Genomic DNA, 23909 nt, shown 5'->3' with positions numbered 1-23909 from the left:
CAGGAATTTCAATTATCTAGAAGTCAAGTGATGTGGTCAAAAATCCAGCAATGCCAAGGGCAGGCAGGACACATTTTTCTTACTGGCGTCATCAGTAAACATTACCACATTAGTCAGAAATGTTGGGATATGCTGCCTCAGCTGTGTGAATAAGTGGGTGTGTTTGAATCCACATGCTGAATTTGTGGAGCATGGCAAAATATGGATCTTGGGAAGCCATTTCTCCCAAAGGCTGGAATCACTATGTGCCTGCTGTCCCTTCCACACAGCCTCTGCAAAGGTCTGGTAAAAAACAAAGTTTGCAGAACACCTGCTGAATCAGAAAGTCCTATGTTATGGAATGTGTGTTGCCTCTAAAATAATGATCTCTGCTATGAATGGCAGAAGAGTTTTCACATAACTGGTTTGATGCCTGATGCCTTTTGAATTACTGCACATGAAGTGGATGACTAAGTTTTTTTTCTCCAAAAAGCAGTATATTGGCGTTACAATTTTTGCATTGCACGCTATTAAAAACTATTAAATGAACAACACATCCTAAACTGACATTTTCATACTGCATACTGTTTCTCTTCTGTATGCTATACCAATGTGGAACCAACAGTTGCCAGCTCAGCACCCCATCACAGGCCTTGTCCTACAGTAGTGTGACAAGTGCATGAATCCTGTTACATGAGCACAATGGCCTTTCCTCTTTCCAGCACCTCCACAGTGCTGCAGCAGAGCTGGGTCTGAATGGGGCCTGAAGAGGTGCCTTCTTGATAGCACTGCAAACTCCGATGTGCTAGGCAAGCCACGGGGGTGCAAGCTAGACCCATCAGGTGCAGTGCTAGTCAGCTTGGTCACTGAGGGAATCTGTGGATACCCAGCCTGCCAGCCTTGTCTGTGCTGTGGTACAGACCTGAACATGCAATATGTGGGCTGTAGAGTTCTACCTATGCTTCTAATGAGCATAGGAGCTTTGCTTGATGGAGTGGAACATTAATCCAGGCTTCCCCTCGATTTCAGGTCCCTGGTGTCTCGAGGTTCCCTGGCATCCACTACCCTGAGCTTTCCTGAAAGGCAGTCCACCGCAGGAGTGAAGCAGGAGTGGCCATATGGCTATCGTATTCTCCCCTCCCTCCCCTCCCACCCCTCCCAGAAGGGTTCTCACAACGACAGCGAGCAGGGAGAATCTCTGAGCCTCCCCCCTGAAACAGCCATGTCTGGCACCAGCGTCTCCAACTCCTTACCTTCCTATCTGTTCAGTGGAGAGAACAGTTATTCACCGTTCCCCAGCCCCAGGCATTCTGCTCGCTCGCAGTCTGCCCGCTCCAAGAAGAGGGCGCTGTCACTGTCCCCTCTCTCTGATGGGATTGGCATTGACTTCAACACCATCATCCGCACCTCGCCCACCTCCCTAGTGGCTTACATCAATGGGTCCCGGGGCTCCCCAGCCAACATGTCCCCACAGCCAGAGGTCTACGGCCACTTCCTTGGGGTCAGGGGCAGCTGCATCCCCCAGGCCTGCTTAAACCCTGGTTCCCAACGGGGATTGCAGCTCCCAGGAGGAGGAATTCCCCTTCAGTCCTACAGCGAGCAGCCAGAAGCAGAGTACCAGAGGATGCAGGAGCTGGAGCAGGGCACTTTGCACTCCTCAGGCCACCTGAACAACATGGTGGTCCAACAGGGACTTCCTCCAGCAAACTGCCAGCCAGTGGGAGAAATGTGTAAGAGTGAGCACTTCAACGGCTTCTCCCCACACTTGCCCTCCATGGACATGTCTGCAACGCCGCAGGGCCCCCCGCCTCCATACCATTCACACCAGCACCTGCAGGCCCAGGACTTCCTAGGTCACTCCCAACAGCCCCTGAGCCACTTCCCTCACGGGCCTCCATCCTCCCAGCTGCTGGAGGAAGACGGGGAGATGGACGATCTAAGTGGGAGGCGCTGTTGTCATTGGATAGACTGCAGTGCCTCCTACGACCTGCAGGAGGAGCTGGTGAGGCACATCGAGAAGGTGCACATCGACCAGCGCAAAGGGGAAGATTTCACCTGTTTCTGGGCTGGCTGTCCGCGGAGGTATAAACCATTCAATGCCCGCTACAAGCTCTTAATACACATGAGGGTCCATTCAGGAGAGAAGCCCAATAAATGCACGGTAGGATTTTCCAACTCTTGTCATTTGCATTTGATTGACTTTCCTTTTGTCTTGGTATTATTTCAAATTCAACCCCTTAATCATCTGATAGTGCATTCATATAGGTGAAGGGTGCTCACTGATGTGAGTTTTAAAATGTCTTATTTTGTTTACTGCCCTTTGATAGCAGGTGAGTAAAAGCACTTATTAGTAAAGATGTGATGTGTTTGGAGAGTTAGGGAGGAGGTTATTGGTAGTGTGGGGGTCAACCAAAACAGATGTGCTTTTGGTAGCAGTCTGTGGATCTCTTCAAATACAATATTTTGCATAAGAAATCTCAATCAAGGATCTGAAATTGACCATTCCTTACAATGCTATTTTCCCAGGAAAATATATTTTACTTAGTGTACCTGAGTTTTTTTTCGCATTTAGTCTTATTTGCTTAGTTGTGTTTCTATATAAGTCAAATGCATGTCCAGGGTTTAACACTATAAACAACAAAAGCAAATGGACCAGTTTTCTGAATTCACATGGCTGTGATGCAGAATTTCTGATTATGTCTGAGGCAGTACTTAGTCATAGATTTGTTGGTGTGTTAGAGAGGTTTACTCTGTGGGTGAGTGAAATGCTTTGAGAATGTTTGCAACAAATAAACCTGAGCTCATCTTTTTGACAGTATATATCCAAGTTATTCATGCTACCCTGTTGTTAGAATACAAAGACTGAGGCCCATATTAAATAAAAACATCAGTCATAAATGACTTGCTCAGTACTTGATGATGAAGGCATTTCCTCTGTCTAGGGGCACAAGTCCTGTAGTTTAGATTGAATCCAGGCATTACTAAAGGATTGAATAAACTGATTTTTTTCTTAATAAACTGTGATATGAGTGCGTATGTGGGTACCCTGTATGTTTAAAATGTGTATTGTTATTTTTAGAATATTTAGAGTTGTTGCATGACATGCTTCAAACTTTTACATTTGTCCAGTAGTTGGGAGTGAGATGTTTTGTGTGTCTGAATTAACAGGACATCCCAGTATTAGTGGCAGTGGCAGGCTATCAGTACTGTTGAGGGGCTTTTTCTTCTAATCCTGTCTCCACTAGGATGAGGATGTCACTTTTAACATGTAATGGTTTGATATTTATAAGGAACCCAGCAGCATAAACATCTTAGAGTAATAATGCTGTTGTTAGCTGTAGTGCGCTATTACTTAAAAGAGTTTTAAATGAAATAATACCTTACGGAGTTTTGTATTCCTGAGTAAGCACTAGGAGCTACCCGTTAATTACCAGAGGTCTGTAATAATTGACATATGAGTTAACTCAATTATGTAGTTATTAAATCAACACAAAGAGTTTCAGTAAAGCGTTGGCATGAAATCGTCTCGTTTGCTGCCATAATATATATCCAGCCGAGAGAGCTGTCAGAGCTGCCAGCGCTGACTTTTCTAATGATTTGTGCTGTTCCTTACATAGCCTCATGGAGGCTGCAAGGCAGCAAGGCGATGACTGGCACAGTGGAGGATGTGTTTCTCATCACAGGTCGCTTCTTATTCGGGGTTACTGGTGCGCCCTGTAACTGCCAGTTCAAGGGTTACAGAAAGAAGTCCTCATGTGGTTTGTATGTACCCTGGTGAAACGCACATTTGCTACTCTGAACTGACCCATCTGCATTATCATAGAGCATGACCTCATGTCCTAACGCATAACTTACCAATAGAGCCGTTTCGAAAAATGTACGCCATAAACAGAGTACCCACAGTATATTTACACCGAACTAGACCCACTGTTATAGTTTTTTTGTGTCTTTTTTTCTGCTCATCCACTGATGGGACAGTGAAGAGGAGCATGTTTTTAACTCTCAGATGAAAGGCATGAGTTTGCATTTTAAATCATTTATAATCACACTCCAGAACACGAATATTGGGAAAACGATCAAATCATATAAAACCGTCTGGGGGTGTGGACAAGGAAGTAAAGATAATGCTGTGGTGCTATTTTTTTGCCCTTTAAGTTTCTTGTACACTTTATACTGACAAAAAGAAAAGTGATGGTCTCACTAAGTGCTGTGGGATCACTAAGGCTGAATCTCACCTGAAGGTCTAAGTGCTGATATGCAGGAGCTGCGGTGGAAGTCTAGAGCAGACACAGAAACCAGTACCAGTAAGACCTACCATTAACACTGTATGACCTATGCCACTGAGATCACCTCATAGCCGGATATAATTAGTAAATAATCCTTACACTTATATAGTGCTTTTCTGGACTCCATTCAAAGGTCTTTACAGGTAATGGGGACTCCCCTCCACCACCACCAATGTGCAACATCCACCTGGATGATGCGTCGGCAGCCATACCTGTAGATGGTTTAGATCTTATCTGGAAGTGGTCCCTGGCTCTTAATGAAAGGCCCGGTAAAAAGTGTTATCATGGCCGTTTCATATAATTTACCTATGAAGTGACAGGAGCTTCTGTAATAGAATTGGGGGCTTTCCTTTTTTCAGAGGAACTTGATAAAAGAGTGATAAGCCAGTTTGGGTACAGGAAACAGTGGATCAAGTGGATCAAGTGAGATTTGGATTTGGATTTGCAGATAAAAACTAATCATTTCTACTTTGCCTTTTGGTTAACTGCAGAAGCTCTCTGTAGAAAGGGCTGCGCTTATGATGCATGCAGACATTGAGAGTGATTCCTTTAGCAGCAGCCTCCAAGTAAAAGAAACTTGATGCCAGGTGGAAAATAGTTCATATTGGTTAGAAAGTTGACCTGCTTGTGCACAGTGCAGAATGTGTTGTGGAAGGATTTGTGAACCTGCACAGGAAATAGGCTGGACATGTTTATGGATGAAAACACTCCTTGAATGAGACTAGTTTACTGGTCTATGAACTAAGGGTTTACATAAGTATCTGCATACTGTATCACTTTCTATGTTTCTATGTTTCTCCACAGGTTATGATGACTATAATTGAATGGAGGGTTGAGGTGCTGTGGGTCTTGAAATAGCTCGTCTTTACAAAACATTTAGTTGAATCTCTTTTTAATTTGAGTTTTATATAAGTGTTGGAATCTATGCTGTAATTACAAGTTGTATGTACTTGTATGTAGCTGCTTGTAATGACTTGATGTTGTAGAATGCAGTGTACTGATTATGTGACATTGTAACATAATTGATTTTTCTTGTAATTACCTCAAATTCCAGGTGATAGTAGCAGTAGCTAAACTTAACACTTAACTTATTTATTTACCTATGAAATGTCATGTTTTAGCTGTCACTGGCCACAACACCTACTGTACAATGTCTCCTGCTTTTAAATCTTGAGAAGCACAAAGATTAAAATGGACTAGCCTTTACTGCTGGCAGCTCAGGTGCTGACACTGCATGTTTAAACTGTATGGTTTGAGGGTACCATGTGTTTTGATTTACAAGATAATGAAATAATCGAAATAATTCATTCAGAAGTCATTTTTGTTGTCATGTACTGTATAATGACAGTCAGTCTTTTCCTTCTGTTTATTTGTTGAACCTGTGCAGGACCCAAGCTAAATACCTCAGCTAAATGGAGCTAGAATTCTTTCAAAGAGGTCTGATGTTAGTTGGAATTATTAAGTAAGTGGAATATACTGTACAGGAAATGGGAAGTGTACAGCTATATCATTATAAAACTTCCAGAGGGTAAAAAGGGACACAAAAATCTTTCTGTTACTTTTTGCTATCCCAATCATTGTAAGATCTTTGTTCACTGAATCCAAAAATCTGTGGTAAAATGTGCAGAAACAAGAACCCTATGTAGTACATGGAACAGTCAGACTGGAGCCCCCTTGTTTGGATGATCCTTTAAGAGCTGCCATTTGTCATCTTCTTTCTGGTTGGATCTTGGTTTCTCAGATGAGTAAGAGTCTAGGAATCCCGCTGCCCGTGTCTTTGTTATTGCCCTGCGCTTGTCGATCATTAACAATTCAAATACCTGTGGTCAGCCTTTCAAAGAAAAGCTAACTTATTACTGAGACGAATCATCATGTTGCCATGGAGACCTGAACTTATGAATTGTTTTACACACTATGTAATTGTAAAGTAAAGTGAAAAATATTTTAGAAATCTGATTTGCCAAACTATTACTCAAGCAATACCCTATATTTACGGCTGACTGCCACCCAGCTATTGGCAGGGGTGACTGGAGATGAACTCACAAACGTCTAAGGATATTGGAGCATAAGAGAGGAGGAGAACAGGGAAAATGCTAATTTATTTTCTGACTTTTCTGCTTTAGTTCCTCTGAAGGAGGTTCTAAAGCTTTTTTTCTTCAGTGTGCTGTGGTGGTGCAAGGCTGTCACTACCAAATAGTGAATATTGACTTTGCTGCTGTATATACAGTACATCATGGTGCACTGCTACTTGAGTTTTTTTCTAATCTTGTTTAACATGTCCATTTTATTCTCATCTTTATGGTACGGTTAGGCCAAATTAAAACAAAACTTCCAGGTTCAATAATGTGCTGAAGTCCAGTTGCACCACAGCATACTGTATGTTTGTAATTGAGTTTGTTATTTAATTCTCTTATTAGTGCAAAGAAACGCTTGCACAAATGTCAGCTGCATATTATGGAACACAGCAGTAATCTTGCATTTTATAAACTGTACGTGTAAAGTTCATACAATTAGTTTGCAGTAGTTCTTGTTTATTCATTCTGGCTTCTAGGCTTTAAACAGTGATTATAATCATTAACTTCACATATCTTTTATATCTGGTTAGAACTGATTGATCTTTCCCGATAGTATTTCAAAAACTTACCATCCAATCCATGGAGTGGCACCTAGTCTTTCTCATTTGCAAATGTTTTGGATATTTTTAATATTTGGAATTAGATATCAATTCCTATCGTGTTGCATGCAAAGTGAAGTAGCGTTAATGTCATGCTGGGTCTGTAACAGTCTACTGTCACATCTGTTCCCCGGCTCCCAGTGGTGCTCTCCTAGACTAGCATGGACAGGCAGAGAGAGATGATGGTGTGTTTCACCATCCCAGCTTCAGATCAGTGGGTGTTGATCTGAGTAAACAGGGAAGCAGAGGGACACACACGCGCTACAGAATTCCACTCCGCCTTGCATTTTCAACAGCATTTCTCCAACTTCACAAAGTGGAGCTCATTTAGTGTGCTGATGACAAGGACAGATGGGAACTTGTCACCCAGTTTACATTTTAATTACAATTGTACCGATATGCTCTCATGTCCTCCTTATTAGTGATTAAAGACACAAAGCTTACTTTCTTGAATGATTCATATTTAATATTGTAACGCAACGGGGTTCAGGTGGGCGCCCTTGCGCTAAAGAGAGATCTCTCTTTAGCTCACCGGGCTGGGTCCCTGTTGAGTGACACGGGAGTCCCGGGTTTGAGCCCCCGATGGTGCTGGGCCGACCAAATGCGGCAAGGGCGCCCACCTGAACCCCGTTGCGTTACATTGGTGTTAGCAGTGGGATGGGATAGCCATTCGCCGGGGACGGCGAGTTAAGCGGGGGAGAGTGTAACGCTTACGGCCAACAGGTACTGTGTAAGAGCCGGCTTACCAGAGCGGTGACGTCGCCGCCCATCCCTGTAATAGCAGGACCACAGCCAGTGGGCTGTAGAAAGATCTCTCTTTGGCTCATGGGGCTGGGTCCCTGTTGAGTGATGCGGGAGTCCCGGGTTCGAGCCCCCGACGGTGCGGGGCCGACCTAATGCGGCAAGGGCGCCCACCTGAACCCCCGTTGCATTACAATATATTTGTAATGCCTCTGATTTGTGTGTGATACAGAGAGAAACGGGTGAAATATGTGTTCTCAGCTCAGAGCCATCTTCTATAGCGGGAGAGCTCATAGTCCAGCTTAGTAACTTCACTCAGCCTGGTGCTTTGTAAATCATCCTCTTGATACCAGCACTGACCTGCTGAAATAACTAAAGCTGCAATAACCAAGGGATTACGTTTTGTCCTTTTATTGTGATCATTAAAAGTCTTAGTTATAATTTGAATTACAACTCTGAGTAAGACTTTTGTGCATTCATTCCAATTAAAAAAAGTTTAATAAAAAACATACTATGATACTTTGTATAGCTTTGCTTTTTGAAAGCTGTCGGATGCCTTTTTAGACCTTTTACATCACGATTATGTTGAGAGCTGCCCAGCACCACTAGAAGTGCTTGAATTATCACTCTGAAATACCTGCATAATCGCTGACAGCCTGGGATTCATGTGGCGCATAAAGGTGCACAAAAATGTACTTCTGATTGAATGAATATTAGACACCTTTTTCTTAGGATAGATAACAGGTAGCTGTGACTCAAAGCAGACTCACAAGTAGTGAAAAGGATTTCCAAAGAAAATGAGATTGTGAGTTAAAAGCCCTGGCTTGTTCTCATAAATTGAAGATTTATAGGTGTTTGATTCACATACTGTAAACCCATATCATTATCATGGCATAATTGTCTGGCTATTTATATTATGCTTCCTAATTATACGCTAAAACAAAAATCTGCAATAAAGATTTATATAGATTCAATGTTTTCTAGCTGATAACTGTACTTAACTTTTTCTGCATTACTGTTGAAATCAATATAATTACTGTCTTTACAAGCATCACAGTAGGAATCCCTGACATGGTATTGTGTAGAAATCTTTTTTTGTATTTTTTTTTTAAATTAGGAAAGCTTAAAAAATGGTGGTCAGACCTCTTTAAATCTATAGCATACCTGTATATACCAGATTCACTTAGCTAACTTCAGTAGCATCATGCCGATTACCTAAAGATCTGTTCAGTATCATTAGTCTATTTTGTTACTCTGTTGTGGAATATGTTTCTGGCTCTTGATCGCATTTTGCCAGAAAGTCAAACTTTAGACCTCTAACTCAAACTGCTACATAAGCCTTCTGACATGATAGCAACATAAAATTGTCAAACTTTTTGTGCCCCACTTTATTATTCATGTCCAGACATTATCGCGATAGGAGTAATAATCACTAAAACTAAACTAAAAGATAACACCTCTGGTATCTTTTGTGGTTAATGTTGCATCGTCATCTTAAAGCTGGCTGGGTTTATGGTTAGTGTTCGCATTAGAGTTACTGTAGCTCGAGCACCATCAATGAGAGCCCCATTTCCTCTCCATGTAAAACTAACTGAATGGTAGATACTCATTCCCATTCATTCTTTTTAAACCAGTGTGGTTGCGTTTGGGCATTTGTCGTGATAAAATATGATAAAATACACGAGTACTGAAATACAGAGAGTGGAGTCTCAGGATTCAGAGAAAGCTAACAATATATTCTTACAGATAGTGCTTAGGCTTTATACTGCATAAAGGTCAATAAACTGCTTTGCTTTATTTAAATTTAATATTTATTAGACTACCTTGTCTATGATTAAGGTCACAATACTAGTGGTATTCCCATGAAAAGCATTTATTCTCATAGCAGCACTTGGCTGATGTTAATTCTGTTTATTGCATTCAGAGAGTATATTTTGCATATAAATTAAAGTATTCATATAAATATAGTAGTTATCATGTTTCACTATCAATATGTTGACTGAAAATTAAAGTACTTGCCCTTTCACACACACATTATGCATGTAGAGTACCGTACAGTATACAGTATACTTATAACTGTAAGTAATTTGCAGTTTAATAACCAGCAAAAGGTGTTTCCTGCTATAAGCAGTAATTTAATCTGTTTCAATGCATCTGTGTTACAAAAGAACATCCACACTTTGAAGTTCAATAACCTAGTACCTCTAACCATGAGACCAGTATCATGCATTATATTAGGTATGACAACAATTTCATTGTAAGGTTCTATCTCTAGGCAACATGGGAAGCCAGGTCCCTGTTTTAGAAATAATTTAATTATTTTTAGAGGTCAAAACACAACATACTGTACTGTCTTTTCACACTTGTCTGTGTGTTTGAGTATGTTGTGCATACTGTGCGTGGGAAATGCTCCTGATAAATATCATTGTATCATTTTATCATAAAAAAACATAATGATTTCCACCACATCATGCTTTAAGTAGCTGGCTGCAAGTCAAATATTTCTGTCATCTTTGTGAAACTTTATGATATGGTTTTTAAGCCCTGTGACACACTGTCTGGCCCTGTACATTGTAAAAGTAATTAGTCTGAGAAATGAAGTATATGGTAGTGTGTCGTGATTGATTTGTGAAATAAATGGATGATTAGCAGTAATGATTACCTAGTGCCCATTCTAAATCTGCTGTTCCTGCTTTATTACTAGAATATTGGCTTTTACAAGGTATTTATTTCTGTCTTTCATATATTTTATCTATATAAAGCTATAATCTATGTTTCTGACCTTAATCATGTCCCCCTTTCCTTAGTTTGTGAGATTTTGAAGAGTTTCTTGGTAATCTGGGCTAGATGGCTATCCTGTTGTGTATAACTGTTCTCATGCTGTTTGTCATCTCCTTACAGTCAAAGCTTACTGTATGTACCGTACAGAGATTTATTTCCCAGATTTTCCAGATTATTTTAAGATTGTCCTTTGTCTGCTAGTAGGCATCAGTAGGCTGTCTCTGAAAGAAAGTTGTGTGCGTGTGAATTTACATTTGAAATTCCAAGGATTAGAAAAGCAAACACAAGCATTTGAGCTCCATTATGGAGGAAAGTGTGGACCTGTTTGTCAGTGCTTGTGAGTAGAATGATGGTTCTTCCTTTCACTGTGCCATATTCTTTCGTGTCAGGAGCCATCCATCACATTACAGCACATATACACTGTCCTTATCAGTAGCTGCCTGCAAGTAGGTGCTAACAGCTCAGACCAGACCATAAAACAATAAGAGGAATGACTGAGTTGTCTTTGTCAGGCAGTGTCACTGGAGTGATTATCAGATACATTATCTGCGCTTCAAAAAGCACTACACAATAGTTAGTGTACTCAGTTGGTAAACAGTACTGTAACATGGTAATTAAACTGAAACTGTCTATCGCCTGTCTGCCATTGCACACCAAAAAAAAAAAAATCAAGCTCTTTTGTCCTTGCTTGTGTTTTTTATGGTGTTGCTCTGCCTGGTTGGGGTAAGGGTGTTTGAATTTAAAAAGTGCAGGTCTGTGATAAGATACTGGCTCTGCTTCAAGTCTGTGTTCTTGTATTTGAATGGAATGAATAATTGATAATTCATTGAATAATAATCTCTTTCCAGTAGTAATGATTTTTGTTCTGATCCATCCCATCAAAGCATAAGGACTTTGATGTTTATCTCTCTAAAATACTTACATATCACTATTCCAGGGACAAATACAAATTTGGTTCTAATGTTAAACAACATGTTATTGATTAGTCACTTAAATGTAGCAGGCATGGTTATAGGCAGCAGTGTGGAAGAGAGTTCAGAGCTGTAAGCTTGAACCTGGCGGTTGTGGGTTCAGTTCCTAGATGGTATTCTGTTAAAATTATTTTATTTACAAAAATATGTTTCCACAATGCTGACAATGTGGTCAACAGAATGGCCTACCTCCGCAGTTTTTGCTGCCTGCACAAGGAGCTCAGGCGCTACATCACCAGCTCATTGCTCTTCAGGCAGAGCCAGTGTTTCCTCTGCAGGTACTATAGCTGTTTGTACTCTCCTGTCCTGTTGGGTCAATGCACTGAGAAGCCTTCAATTGTTCTTCTGTTTAATGGCAAAAGTGGAAATCATATACTGATTTCAAATATACATATATCAAATTACCGTAACAATCACTGAAAAAAGCAGCTTTTGGTTTTAAAGACCTTTGTCTTTACTTTCTGTAACTAATAATCCCATACATTTACATAATGCTTTTGTCACAGGAAATTCGCACAGTATTTTTTTTAGGAAGGACGGTACTGTGGGGTCATCTGGAGCTTGTCGTAGTGTCTCATCTGCAGGCCAGCACCTCCTATAGCAATGTGCCAAACACCATACTGGGACACTGGACTGGACATTCTGGTCCAGGGGGAAGAGAGCCACCTGCTGTCTTAGCTATCCAATATCAGCTGCAAGGTGGCAACACAACAGATTTTTCAGTTAGAGGAATTGCAGTCCCAATTTCTCAGACCAGTTATTACATCTCGGTAACAAAATAAATTAATTTACAGGATCGCAAATTTGTACAAATTCTGAATTAAGAACTTTGCGAGAGTATTGTATGGTCTCCATGTTGCCAAAGGCAAGAGCAAGTTTGTGTGAATTGCGATGTGAAGCTGCCCTTCATGCTGTGATACTAGTGATGCTACAGTAGTCAACTGTAATGACTAATGTACAGCGATGTACAAGCGAATACAAGTTGTGCAGCAGACATTTCACTGCATGCAGAGTTAACAAGTAAACAATATTTGTCAGTAAAACCATCTCGAAGTTGAGAAAACTATTTCTATCGGATTAAAAGATATGTATTCACAAGTCTTCTTGTTTAAATGTAGTAGGGCTGGTTTACAGTCATCAAACATTTACAGTAGCTTCCTTGTTCTGAATTGCAGACAATAACAGCAGTATGGTGTTGCACATACCGGGAAATTTTGTGTTGTGTGATGTAAATTGAAGGTTTTACATGTTACTGTGTACATTTTGCTTTCATTGTGGTTTAAAATGCACTCATCAATGTTGATTCTTTTGAACCCCAAAATATAAAAATAGTCTTGCAGTTTCCCTTTAAGCCTGATGAGTCTAGTTAAGGTCCTACAACAAACCCCCCTGATCAAAAACAACTTTATTAAGAACCTTTACTTGGCTTTGTAGATCTGCCATAACTGTTTGGACTTTGGACAACTCTCAAAATAATAATACAATTACAATGGGTTATTTTATTTTTATTTTTATTTTTAAATTTAAGCATGCTACACCATAACTTCCAGCTGATCTTACAAATTGTTTTCTTGTTTTGGTACAAAAACTGTATATACAGTACTGTACAGTATATAATGTACACACCAGAAGTTTTACTTCTTGGATCTAGTAGTGGAAAATTTATTTAAACACTGAGGCTGAGAAGCTGGAGGACCATAGTTCTGGGAATTAGGTAGCAGATTAATATCTTTTTCAGTTCTTTTTTTCAGAATGGTAAGGGAAAGTGAATGCCATTCTTTCTTCAAGTAATGTTACAGCTGTTTCTCTATCAGCTTCTTATTTTTTCTTTGCTGTTTATGTAGGTAATGTCTTTGGTTTATGTGGTGCCAGGCAGAATTTGGCCCATCTGTGTACACAGACGTGAATAAAATGGTTTGGGAAAGGAGTCAGGGCAAAGCTAAGTGACTTCAGATTGGCAGGTAAATGTGTCTGGCTTCAAACTTTGTTTCATAGCTTGACGGAAAAGGAATGTAATTAGACTTATAAATGCTGGAGAGTGTAGCTAAGTATTTCATTCTTTTATGAAGTTGCTATGGCAAAAGACTTGCTGCTGACTGGCACAAGTGAACATGACCTTACCCAAATGAGCCTGAGCCAATGGGCCCCCAGGTGATCCATAGTTGATATTCAACAAGCAACCAGCAGCAATCCTTTCTTCTGTGCACAGAGCAATAAAATGTTAAATTTTATTATTTATGCAGCTGCGCTTAAATCTGCAGCAAAGTAACCACATGCTGTTTAATACAAACCAATTCATGGGAAAGAGTGCGTTTAGGAATTTAATGTTCTCATCCACTCTTTGCATTAGCTGGTAAACACTTGGAACATAACAAAAGAAGTAGAGTATTCACTGCTATAAAAAGTGGAATATGCTCACCATGGCCAGTCAAAGGTGGTTTTTCATTTGTGCGATTCACTCACAGGTTTAGCTGAAAAAATGATTAATGAAATGTGTTGCATAGGATTTGCACATGATACATTTTGGAATTATTTTATAAGGATTATTTGGGGAAAAAGTAGGGTAAGACAAAACATATACTGTATTGTGGCTTTTGTCATCTATTTGTACACACACACAAAAACTTTCCATGGATACATTTTATAAATTCATCTTATATGAAGCTAATTCTAAAATTTAAATCCCACCTTGAGCATTGCTGGGTGTGTTTGGTATCATCTTCATGAACAGCCAGATTCTTCTCTGTTTGAATTGCAGCACTAAAGCACAAAATCAACCAACACAAAGGGATATCTCACTCAGATGTTTATCATGAAAAAAGTTGTTTCTGTACTTCCAAGAAAATTCCTTGTCTGATACTTGGATGGATCTGAGCATTCCAGGGAGTCAAGACTGAATCCGTTTGTTCCATTAATTGTGACACAGAAAGCCATGGAAATGTAGAAGCACAGATGCTTGTCAGCCTGATTTTTAATTTCTGGAAATTATTTAGCTTTTTTTCAAAGTTTGGACTGTCCTCCTTCTGATTTCATTAGACAGTATGCACACCCAATCTGGATTCAGAATCACAGCCACACCTGCCCCCGGTCTGGAAAGAATGAAACACATTGACTCCTCTGTCACATTGCAATCCTCTGACACAACCGCCCCCAGAGCCATCCCCCCTGTGGAATTTTGCAAACTCCACAGGAGCAGGCAGGAGAGTTAGTTTCAACAGGAAGAGTGGTGTCTCTTTTACCGACATCACTGCAGGCCTACGGATGTCCTACCAGTCACAGGAGTTGCTACAGCTTAGAGAGCCAAGAGGACACAACCAAGTGCATGCTGCTGTTTGGGAAATCCCAGTCAAAGCAATGGATCAACAAGTCATGACAGTGGAATTGGTGGTGTTTTCAACATGGTCCTGTGGACTAAGAGATGAGATACAGTATGAATCTATCTAATCAAGTGTGGTAGACAAACAACCATTAGATCCATATGGCATAACTGTATTTCTCTTCACATTCTGTTTTCAAACTAAAAACAATCTTTGAATAATCAATTACTCAGCAATAAGGGCTCAGAAGAGATGATGTTGAAATCTTTCCTAGTATGCTGATATTCCTGTGACTGTTAGCCAAGTTTTTAAAATTCTGTTTCCTCGTATTTAGTGACTAACATCAGGATTATTTTGTAACAGTTAAATGAGAAAGAAAAAAATCATTTTTTGGTGCCAACATAAATTGTATAATCTGAATGAGAAATTTAGATCTCACTTCTAGCCATAGCAAGACAAAAGATTTTTAACTTGGAAGTGTTTGTTTTTCTTCTTAAGAATATGTTTCTCAAAACTATTAATCTTTGATAATATAGCCTAGATGTTATATTTAATAGAGAGCAGTAACATTTATAAAATTTAGATAATTTTGTAAAATTTCCACAGACTTTTTTTTCTCTATCCTTTATCCATAAACCTTTATTTTGCAATTAACATCCTTAAATACCACAAGCTGTATCTTTCTCACAAATGTGAGGTCACTCATGTAAGTCTCGTAAATTAAATTACTTAAGCTTTAATTAAGTTGTATATCCAAACACCCAACCCAAGATCTAACCCTGGCCTTAGCCAGATTCTATTTCAAGAAAACCTTTATCAAACAAATGACGAGACTCTTTGGAAAGTCCCTTGAGTGAGACATTCAACATTTGCTTTGTAAATACAAGTAACTCACGATAAAAATATTATTATATCCCTATCTTTCTGAAACATACAATGTTTAACACATTGTGTATCATACCAAGACCTAGAATTAGGCCATGCTTAAGCAGAGGTAGGCCACATTCCCCCACACCAGGGGCCCTGCCTGTAGCCCCACCTATGGTCAAAGTCTGGAATTGTTCTAAGTCTTCTTGTTGAAATTGTTCTTTAAGCTCCTCGTTTAGGTGACATATGTCACAAATATGCAGAAATTTCCTGGAAGGACAGATGAGCGCTCTTGTATACACAGGAATTCTGCATATTACATTTAGTCTAAATGTTACCATTTTCACAATAGGAAATATTGCACGTTAATAAATTACAATTATTAAGCTGTCCAAATTTGGATTACAGAAAAAAGAATACACAAGGTACGTCAAATATAAACATTTTATTGACTGTGTGAGGGCTTTGGGATTGGACACGATCACCTAAAGGATCAAAACATCACAGAGTGCAAACATAAAGAACAGCTCTTTAGAAGGGGCGGACTAATTAGGAGTTGTTCTGAATTGAAGGACTAGTGAGGAGATCATTAAAACATTTTTTAAATTCAGTTATATAAGATGGTTGAATCGGGCATTTTAGAACAGGCTACCTCGCCAGACTTACTGTTGCTTCTTGTGCTGTTGATGTGTGGCTGTTGCCACAACCCATCACCACGAAAGCTGTTTATTCTTTATTCTGGGGTGGAATCTGCTGAAAGCCTACATTTGCAATTAACAAAAAAGCAACACAAAATAGGGCAAAAATTCTTGGTGCTCTCCTTAAAAGGGATTAAGTGGTACATGCACTGTACTGAAAATGTTATTCACCAACAAAAAAAGTCATTGAACTCATTCTGTCAATAGGATTAATGGGCTTCAGGATTGTAAGACATTTCAGAAATCTAAAGAGCAATATGTTTTAATTGCTGCAGGAACTAATCCCTTTTAATGTGTAATGTAAGCCTTTCCCAAAGCATTTTAAATGCTGTGCTTACATCTAAATACACTAAATAAAGAACTGGAAATGTGCCAGTCAGATAAGCACATGCCTATCATGCTACTTTGTTTGCTAACAGATTACCTTTAAATCTGTAGGTTTGAGATTTTTTTCTTCTGACTTCACCGCTCTGCTTTTCTTTAGTTTGGGCTAGCTTTAGCTTTCCTTAGTTTAGAATTTTTAGTTTTTTTAGACTTTTAGACTATGTTTCAAATTTAATTTGTATTATTTGTGATCATAGAAGAATCTCCTTTTTAAATTTCTAGTTTATCGAGATTAAAAATGAGGTCTCTGAAGTATATTCTTTGGAATTCAGCATGTTTTGTTTCCTTTGAAAACCCCTGGTAAAGATCAGAGACCTGAAGTAATACTTTAGAGCAAACTGGTAATAGAATAAGGATGAGAAGAAAACTTATTGTTGTCCATTGTTCTCATCTGATTTACATTAAAAGTGCTCACAGAGCAGATATTTCATTTTTCCTGTTTTAGCACCAGGATTGCACTGTTTCGTATGCTGCTCCATAAATCTGACCAGTTGTGTATGTGAAGGAATAATAACCAAGTGATTTACACTTGCTAACTGCTGTCATCTCTGCAGGACTTGCTTAGCAACTTGTCAAGTCGTTCAAGAGAGATTCATGCTTTGTTTTCCTCCCATGTCTTGTTCTGGAATTCAACATTTTATTGCAAAAATAGGAAACATACTTCCTGAAACAAACTTTGCTTTCAGATGTCTGTAAAGCTATGCCAGGGTTTGGCTAATCCGTCATCATTTTGGACAAAGAGTAATTTGAAATTCAAATCCAGCCCTTTGGCTGTGAATACCAATCTTGTAAAATAGCTAGTTTGCCAAGATTTTAAGCGGCATTTTGTCCAAAAAGGAGGGAAAAAGGTGTCTGTTCATGCCAGAGATTAGGGATTCAGAGACATCAATACAAACAAACAAATTAACAAAAACATTTTGATTGAATTTCTACACTAAAACAAAATTCTGCAATGCCCAGAAATGTATCTTGTTGGTGGTGTGAATGATGAATGATCATCTCAGAACTGAGATATTTTTTTCAGTATTCATATAAATGTCTACAATAAATTTAAAGAAGGATATTTTCTTTTGATTTCCACTTAAGGAAAGAATACCTTGTGTTTATGGCCTGAGATCAAGGCTGTTATATATTATGGGGTCATTACCACAGTGTTTCACGAATTATCTCATATTGCATTTATAAGGTGTTTCTTTAACAGCTGGGTGTTGGTCCTGTGGTCCTGCTCTGTCACTAATACACAGTCTTTAATATAGACAGACACATCTGTACTGCTCTTTGACTGTTAATATTGTCATTGTTTCAATGTCTTAACACATCTGATAATGTGTTCATGCAGTTTCAAAACGTTGGTAGAAAGTGTCAGAGTCAGCAGTCTGTACTGCCAGGGTGTGGTGCTTAACCAAGAGTTAAAATGGAAAAGAGTCTGGTTTTCCATTGGATTCACTGTCAAGTAATTCCTCTTGAACCATACAATTAAAACTACTCTTTACATAATTTATATACTGTATGTACAGGACCTATCATGAAAGCCTGTAAAGATGCTTATATGGATAATTCCATTCCTCCCTGTTTAACAAATCAGTTTCCCCCATATCATCCCACAAACTGATAAACACTCACTATAGATTCTTGCAGGTTTTCTTCAGTTTAAGTATTACTCACCTCAGTCAGTGCAGTTCAAACCTCCTCCCAAAAAAATGCTTTTTTAATCTTTTTCTATGCATTTTGCAATTCTAATCTCTGACACCATTATAGCTGCGATTAACAGAGTATGAAGAATCGCACTTTCAAATTGGACTCAAAATTGAAAAGGATAATGGGAACCTTGAGCTTCTCTCTGCTTAAATATACCTTATTAACAGAAGTCATACAGGATTACCTCCTTTGCTAGCATAATTGCAAGTCATCACACTGTAGAATGCAATTGTCTGTTGGAGGTAATACCATAAAGTGATAAATGTAGGCATTGGTGACTGAATCCATCATAATTTTTTGCTGCAGCTTTTATTAGGATAGATTGATGGACCTGTTGCCTGACTTTTTATGCAGTGGTAAAGCTCGCAGCACTTTAAATGGGATAAATATGAGCCAAATACTTCAGCCTAAGAGAGACCACAACTATTTAAATAACTGATATTTCTTAATGTTACATATTTGTGTCTCTATAAAACCTCAAAAAAGATGTTCATATACATTTAAGCACTATAACAAGCTTGTAAAAAAATGTTAAGACATGACCCAGTGCAGTGTCATCTGAGCTTGACTCCATTTCTTTGTAGCAGGACTAGATTCTGTAATGGGAACAGAACTCCTCACACTCTGGACATGGAGGATGAAGACTGACAAATTCCACTGCTTCTTCGTTATTTCTCTGTCTTATTAATTAGCTGGCAATTGTTTTCGGCTGCAGATGTTGTGGTACCCATCTCCTTCACATCCACAGCCCCCTACAGCCTGTGATCATTCATTCAGTGTCCTGTTGCCCCCCGGTCTGTTTGGATAGCAGCTCTAGCAGCAGAGGGGACAGCAGTGCGGGTTAACTGTTGTGGTGACAAAGTAGGCTTGACAGCCTTAATGACCACAAGGAAGAAAGGAGAAAAAAACTCCGCCATTCAGATTGAACATAACTGTTGGATTCAGCTAAACAGAAGAGAAATGTGAAATGTGTTAACTATAAGATCCCAGAAATGCTATTAAGAATGGGGGGTTAGGGTGTCATTAGCTGCCAAAAACAGCATCAGCTGCCCATATTTTAACTATTTACACTAAGCTGGCAGGGCCCTGGTACAGAACAGAGGAGAAGAGAGAGAAGAGGCTGTCTTTTATACAGAGTTTCTTTAATAAACCTTCATCTACAGACTTTAAATGACCCTGGGGAAGCCGAAAAGGCTGGGATTCTGTTTTGGCTTAAATAATTTCAGTGTGTTAAGTAATACCCTATATAAGTTTTACTTATTTTTAGTGTGGATTGCATACTAAGGTACAAAGTCAACACAAATCAAAGTGCGCCTTTTGTGTTTGATGTTGATACCAATGATATGATCAACACCTGTGTGAAATACACAGTTAAGTAATTTTATTCAGTAGATTTGTGTATACAGTAGTTTTAATTTAGTTAAATGTAAATTCTAAACATTTTCCTGGACTGGGGTTCAGAATTCTAATACCTGTAATTTGACAGCATGTGATTAATTGCACGAAGTATAAAGAAACTTTGAAGAAATAAAATAAAAATACAGACAACTAATTCAAAAAACAGAAATCATCCAAATGAAAGTATTCAACGTCTTGCAGACACTTTATAAAATTTGGAACCTGCATCTGTTCTGGACATCCAGTGTCAGAAAATCATTGTTCCTGGTAAGAATCACAGCAACCTGGGAAAATATAATAATAGATAATGCCATGTATAAACAAGTTTATTCACACTAGTATGTTTTTCCTTGCCTTCTATTATACTACTTAGAGTTTTATATGGACACATTTTCTTCATTGCTTCTGTGAATTTTTGTTTTCATGCTTCTATGTAAATTGAAGGTAAAATGGATTTTTGCTTTTATTCATTTTGCATATTGGGTTCTTAAAAAGGTAAAATTATTGGATGATTTATGGAAGTCAGAAACATGATGCTTTAATAGAAATTTAGAGGGTTTGCTCTCTTTCATCCCTTAGTAATCCCAATCATGTATCTCAACAGTGAAGCATCTCTCTGCACCTGTCTGTGCTGGTGGAACTCTTCCCACTCTCTTTATTAATGAGCTCCAACTACAGTATTTCACAGAGCTGCATCACATTAGAAAAATCATTTCACTTGGAATAAAGTCCAATCCAAAAGAACTAGTTGTATAGGTTAAGGACATAAAAGCACATGTACTGTTAGTAATACTGTAGCTTGCATTTCTACAATGCTCATCATGGAAAAAGACGCCACACTACATCATCATCAGAGCATTATAAAGTTTATGAGGTGGAGAAATGAGGAATGATTAAGTCAATTAAACAAGATGAGGAAAAATATATCAGCCAGTAGCGAGGGAACCTGAATCATGCATTTTGGGCAGAACAGGACAGTCAAGTCAAGTGTCCTTTCCAATTGTGCCATGTGTTCTTTAATGAGAGCACCTCCAATAACACAGCATCCGTGGTTGTCATACTGGGTTTTGGATTGGTTGTTGGTCTAGAGAGAAACGTGACACCAGCTGGACCACAAAACACCACTTCAAACAGCAACCTGCTTTTCCCAGATTTTGATTAAGGCTTGCAGTGCTTTGATAACCAATTGATTAGGCATGATTTCAACACAAGGGTGTCACGCTCGGTGAATAAGTTGAATGAGTCTTCACCTACAGAGAGGAGAGATTTTCCCAGGAGACACTGCAGGGAAGAATATACAACAGGTTGTACTTCAGCTCTTTGTGAATGAGTAGTTACATGATATAGAAACTGTAAATACAACGCAAATGTCTAAATTGCAGGGTGCCCTAAGGGCTTAGCATTGTGTCTGTTGAAATCCAAGAATAAATAGCAGTTCAGTACAATTAATGAAAGTAGCAGAGAAAACAGCTTCTCTGCCGAAGGAAAACATTCAAGTAATACACTCACTCTCTCTTTTAAGACTGCTTTAATCCTGTCTTTAGACAGGCTTTTCAAAACAAACAAGATCTAATTAATTGAAGCAGAGAGAAACTGCATTACTAAGAAAGGAAAACCGTTCACCAAGCGCGGGAATAAATACTGGATGCTGCATAGAACTGGCTGTGGAAGAGGCATGCTCTCACAGTCCCCGGACTGTTAGGCGTACAAGACCAGCATGCTAAAACACAGCCCACCTCTCCCTCCGGCTCCTCGCCGTTGAGGGGCTTCTCAACACCTGTAACAGGGCTGCTGGATCTTCTGTGCTACAAATCACTCTGGAAGACTGAGAACACGAAGCTTAAGCTGAATAAACTGGGTTCAACTTTAAAAACATAATATCCGATCCTTAACGTTAAACAAGCCAGAGTACCCAAGTAGAAACTGTGTAGAACTGCATTTACAACACACTTTTTCACAGAAATTGTTGTTGGGGTGTGGACCAAGTTGCATTCATCCCCCCTCATTTAACATTTTTCATGGAATGTTTTCTGGTTTCATTACTGCAAATGCTTTTACCCAGGGACCAGAATAGTTATGTTTTATTTTTGAACACTAGGTGTCCCAATTAAAATAATTTCGACATGAGCTTCATTCTTAATTATGCTCAGAAATTGCTTTTATTTGCAAAAACAATGTTTCAGCATTGCATGTTTGTTGCAACATTGCTATTGCCACATTAATCTCAGGGAGGAATAGTTTATTTGTTTTCTTCCAAATACATCACAAAGATTTCCTCAGAATACATACTTTGGAAGAATAAGTCACAGACGAGCTGGACTCAAGCTCGTAGTGAAAATAATAACTTTGTAAGATCAATTTAAAATCAAAATTGAATTGATTATTTGTGTTAATTTGTGGAGGGATGATTGACAGATTATCTCAAGGTTTAATTGAGGTACAAAGGATAAACCAAAAATTTAAAATGAAAGTCTCTATTTCATCTGCCATTTGGACACAAAAGAAATCAATAGAGCTCACTTTCAAACTCAGAAAGAAAATCTGTAGTTTTGAAATATTTATTTTCCTCTGTCACTTACTGACACAATGTCTAATGATAACTATCACGACTGTAAGGGGAAACTTGACCTTCTCACCATTAGGAGGCCAGTATTGCTCCTGAGCAGTCCTTTAACTTGCACTTTTAATTAACCTGGCTTACAGTGTGGCGTTTCTTCCTGTTTTCAGATTTTTTAAGGTGCTGTTGCTTTTTTTTTAGTTATAACTTTAGACCATGTACTGTAACTGTATATACTGTACTGATCTCAATAGGAGTCTAAAACACAGGGGCCGGCTGTATAAAAAGGAGAAGACTTCATTTACTGTAGATCTAATGGGTCTGTGACACGACATCAAGTAAACAGAGTGGACAGGCACAGGAGCATCTGGTGTAGCTGGATCTTGTGAATCACGCAGAGCTTAAGCAGATGCTAATGGAGAAGGCTGACGGGAAGCCAATGGAAAATGAAGAATTCCATTGCATTTGATGCAGCTGGTTTTCATTTTAAATAAAATTTTGTATTGTGTTGTATTTTTATTATTCACCAAAATAAGCAATATACTCTAGTTTTGGATGTTAAAGTATTGTCCAAATGACATAGATAATGATAACTGGCTACAGAGCTACAGAACAACTGGTGACTGGAGGTATTTTTCTCTAATCATGAGGTCAGAGGAAGGGTAGGGTTAGAATATGGAATGGAGAGGACAAGAGAATGGGATGCCATGAGGCAGTGCCAGGTTTTGTAGCTGGTTGTAGAGGCGGCAAACATTTTTTTTTTGCTTTTTGAGGGTGTAGTTGTTTCTTATTTTCCACTCCCCTTATGTTTTGCTTTTGTGGTGGGCTCTTTTTTTCAGCAACTACAACTACAACTGTGCTCTTCTGAAAATTCAAACCCCTAATTGTGACTTTCTCAGGCAAAATCTTCAGAAAGTCTGAACTACACACTCAGATAAGCATCATGCCTACTGTACAACACCACAGGAGTGCTTCGTTTCCACAGGAGTCTAAGAGCTTTGACAGCTGTGTGGAATGGCATCGACATACTGTAATAGTCACTATGACACCTGCTCAACAGCCCCAGAAATTGATGCCTAAAGCTCACGTACAAATGCTGAAGTTGCCCGGAGAGAAGTGCAATCTGAGCACACAACCCTATCCTAGTCAGCAGTTTGTGGGGCACATGGTACGGGAATTATATATTCAAAAGCAGCTGTATTCTTCAGAATTATATTTTGACAATAAACAGTACAGTGGGCTCAATGTGTTTTTACCCCTGGGATTTGTATCTTGCGCATGACAAGAAAAGAAAAGTAACAGGAAGCAGCAGGAAAATGAAAGCTTCACTTAGGCCTTCTTTAGAGTTTCAGATTAAATGTTCTTGCTTTTTACTTTGTCTCCGGTATTGTATAGAAGGTCTGGCACATTCTGCTTAAAAAAGTGGAGTCCTTGGTAGCTCCAGGGAGCCCTCATGGGCCAGGACTGAGATTTCTTAAGTCTCCATCCTTTTGTAAGAGAAACACTATCTTCCCAGAAGTTTTAAGAAGGGAATGTGTCTGTTTATGTATAGGGGTAG

At 39.0% G+C, this 23909-nt stretch overlaps 1 protein-coding gene across 1 annotated transcript in view; it reads left to right on the top strand.

Moving 5' to 3' along the window:
* Positions 1-23909, top strand: part of glis3 (GLIS family zinc finger 3) — an 82565-nt gene that overhangs the window by 23446 nt on the left and 35210 nt on the right. Inside the window, exon 4 of the mRNA XM_015340298.2 lies at positions 1009-2140. Coding sequence (XP_015195784.1) covers positions 1009-2140 — 1132 coding nt within the window. The remainder of the gene's footprint in view (positions 1-1008; positions 2141-23909) is intronic.

The sequence above is a fragment of the Lepisosteus oculatus genome, chromosome 3, assembly GCF_040954835.1.
Source record: "Lepisosteus oculatus isolate fLepOcu1 chromosome 3, fLepOcu1.hap2, whole genome shotgun sequence".
NCBI lineage: Eukaryota > Metazoa > Chordata > Actinopteri > Semionotiformes > Lepisosteidae > Lepisosteus > Lepisosteus oculatus.
This window is presented reverse-complemented; position numbering and strand designations above follow the sequence as displayed.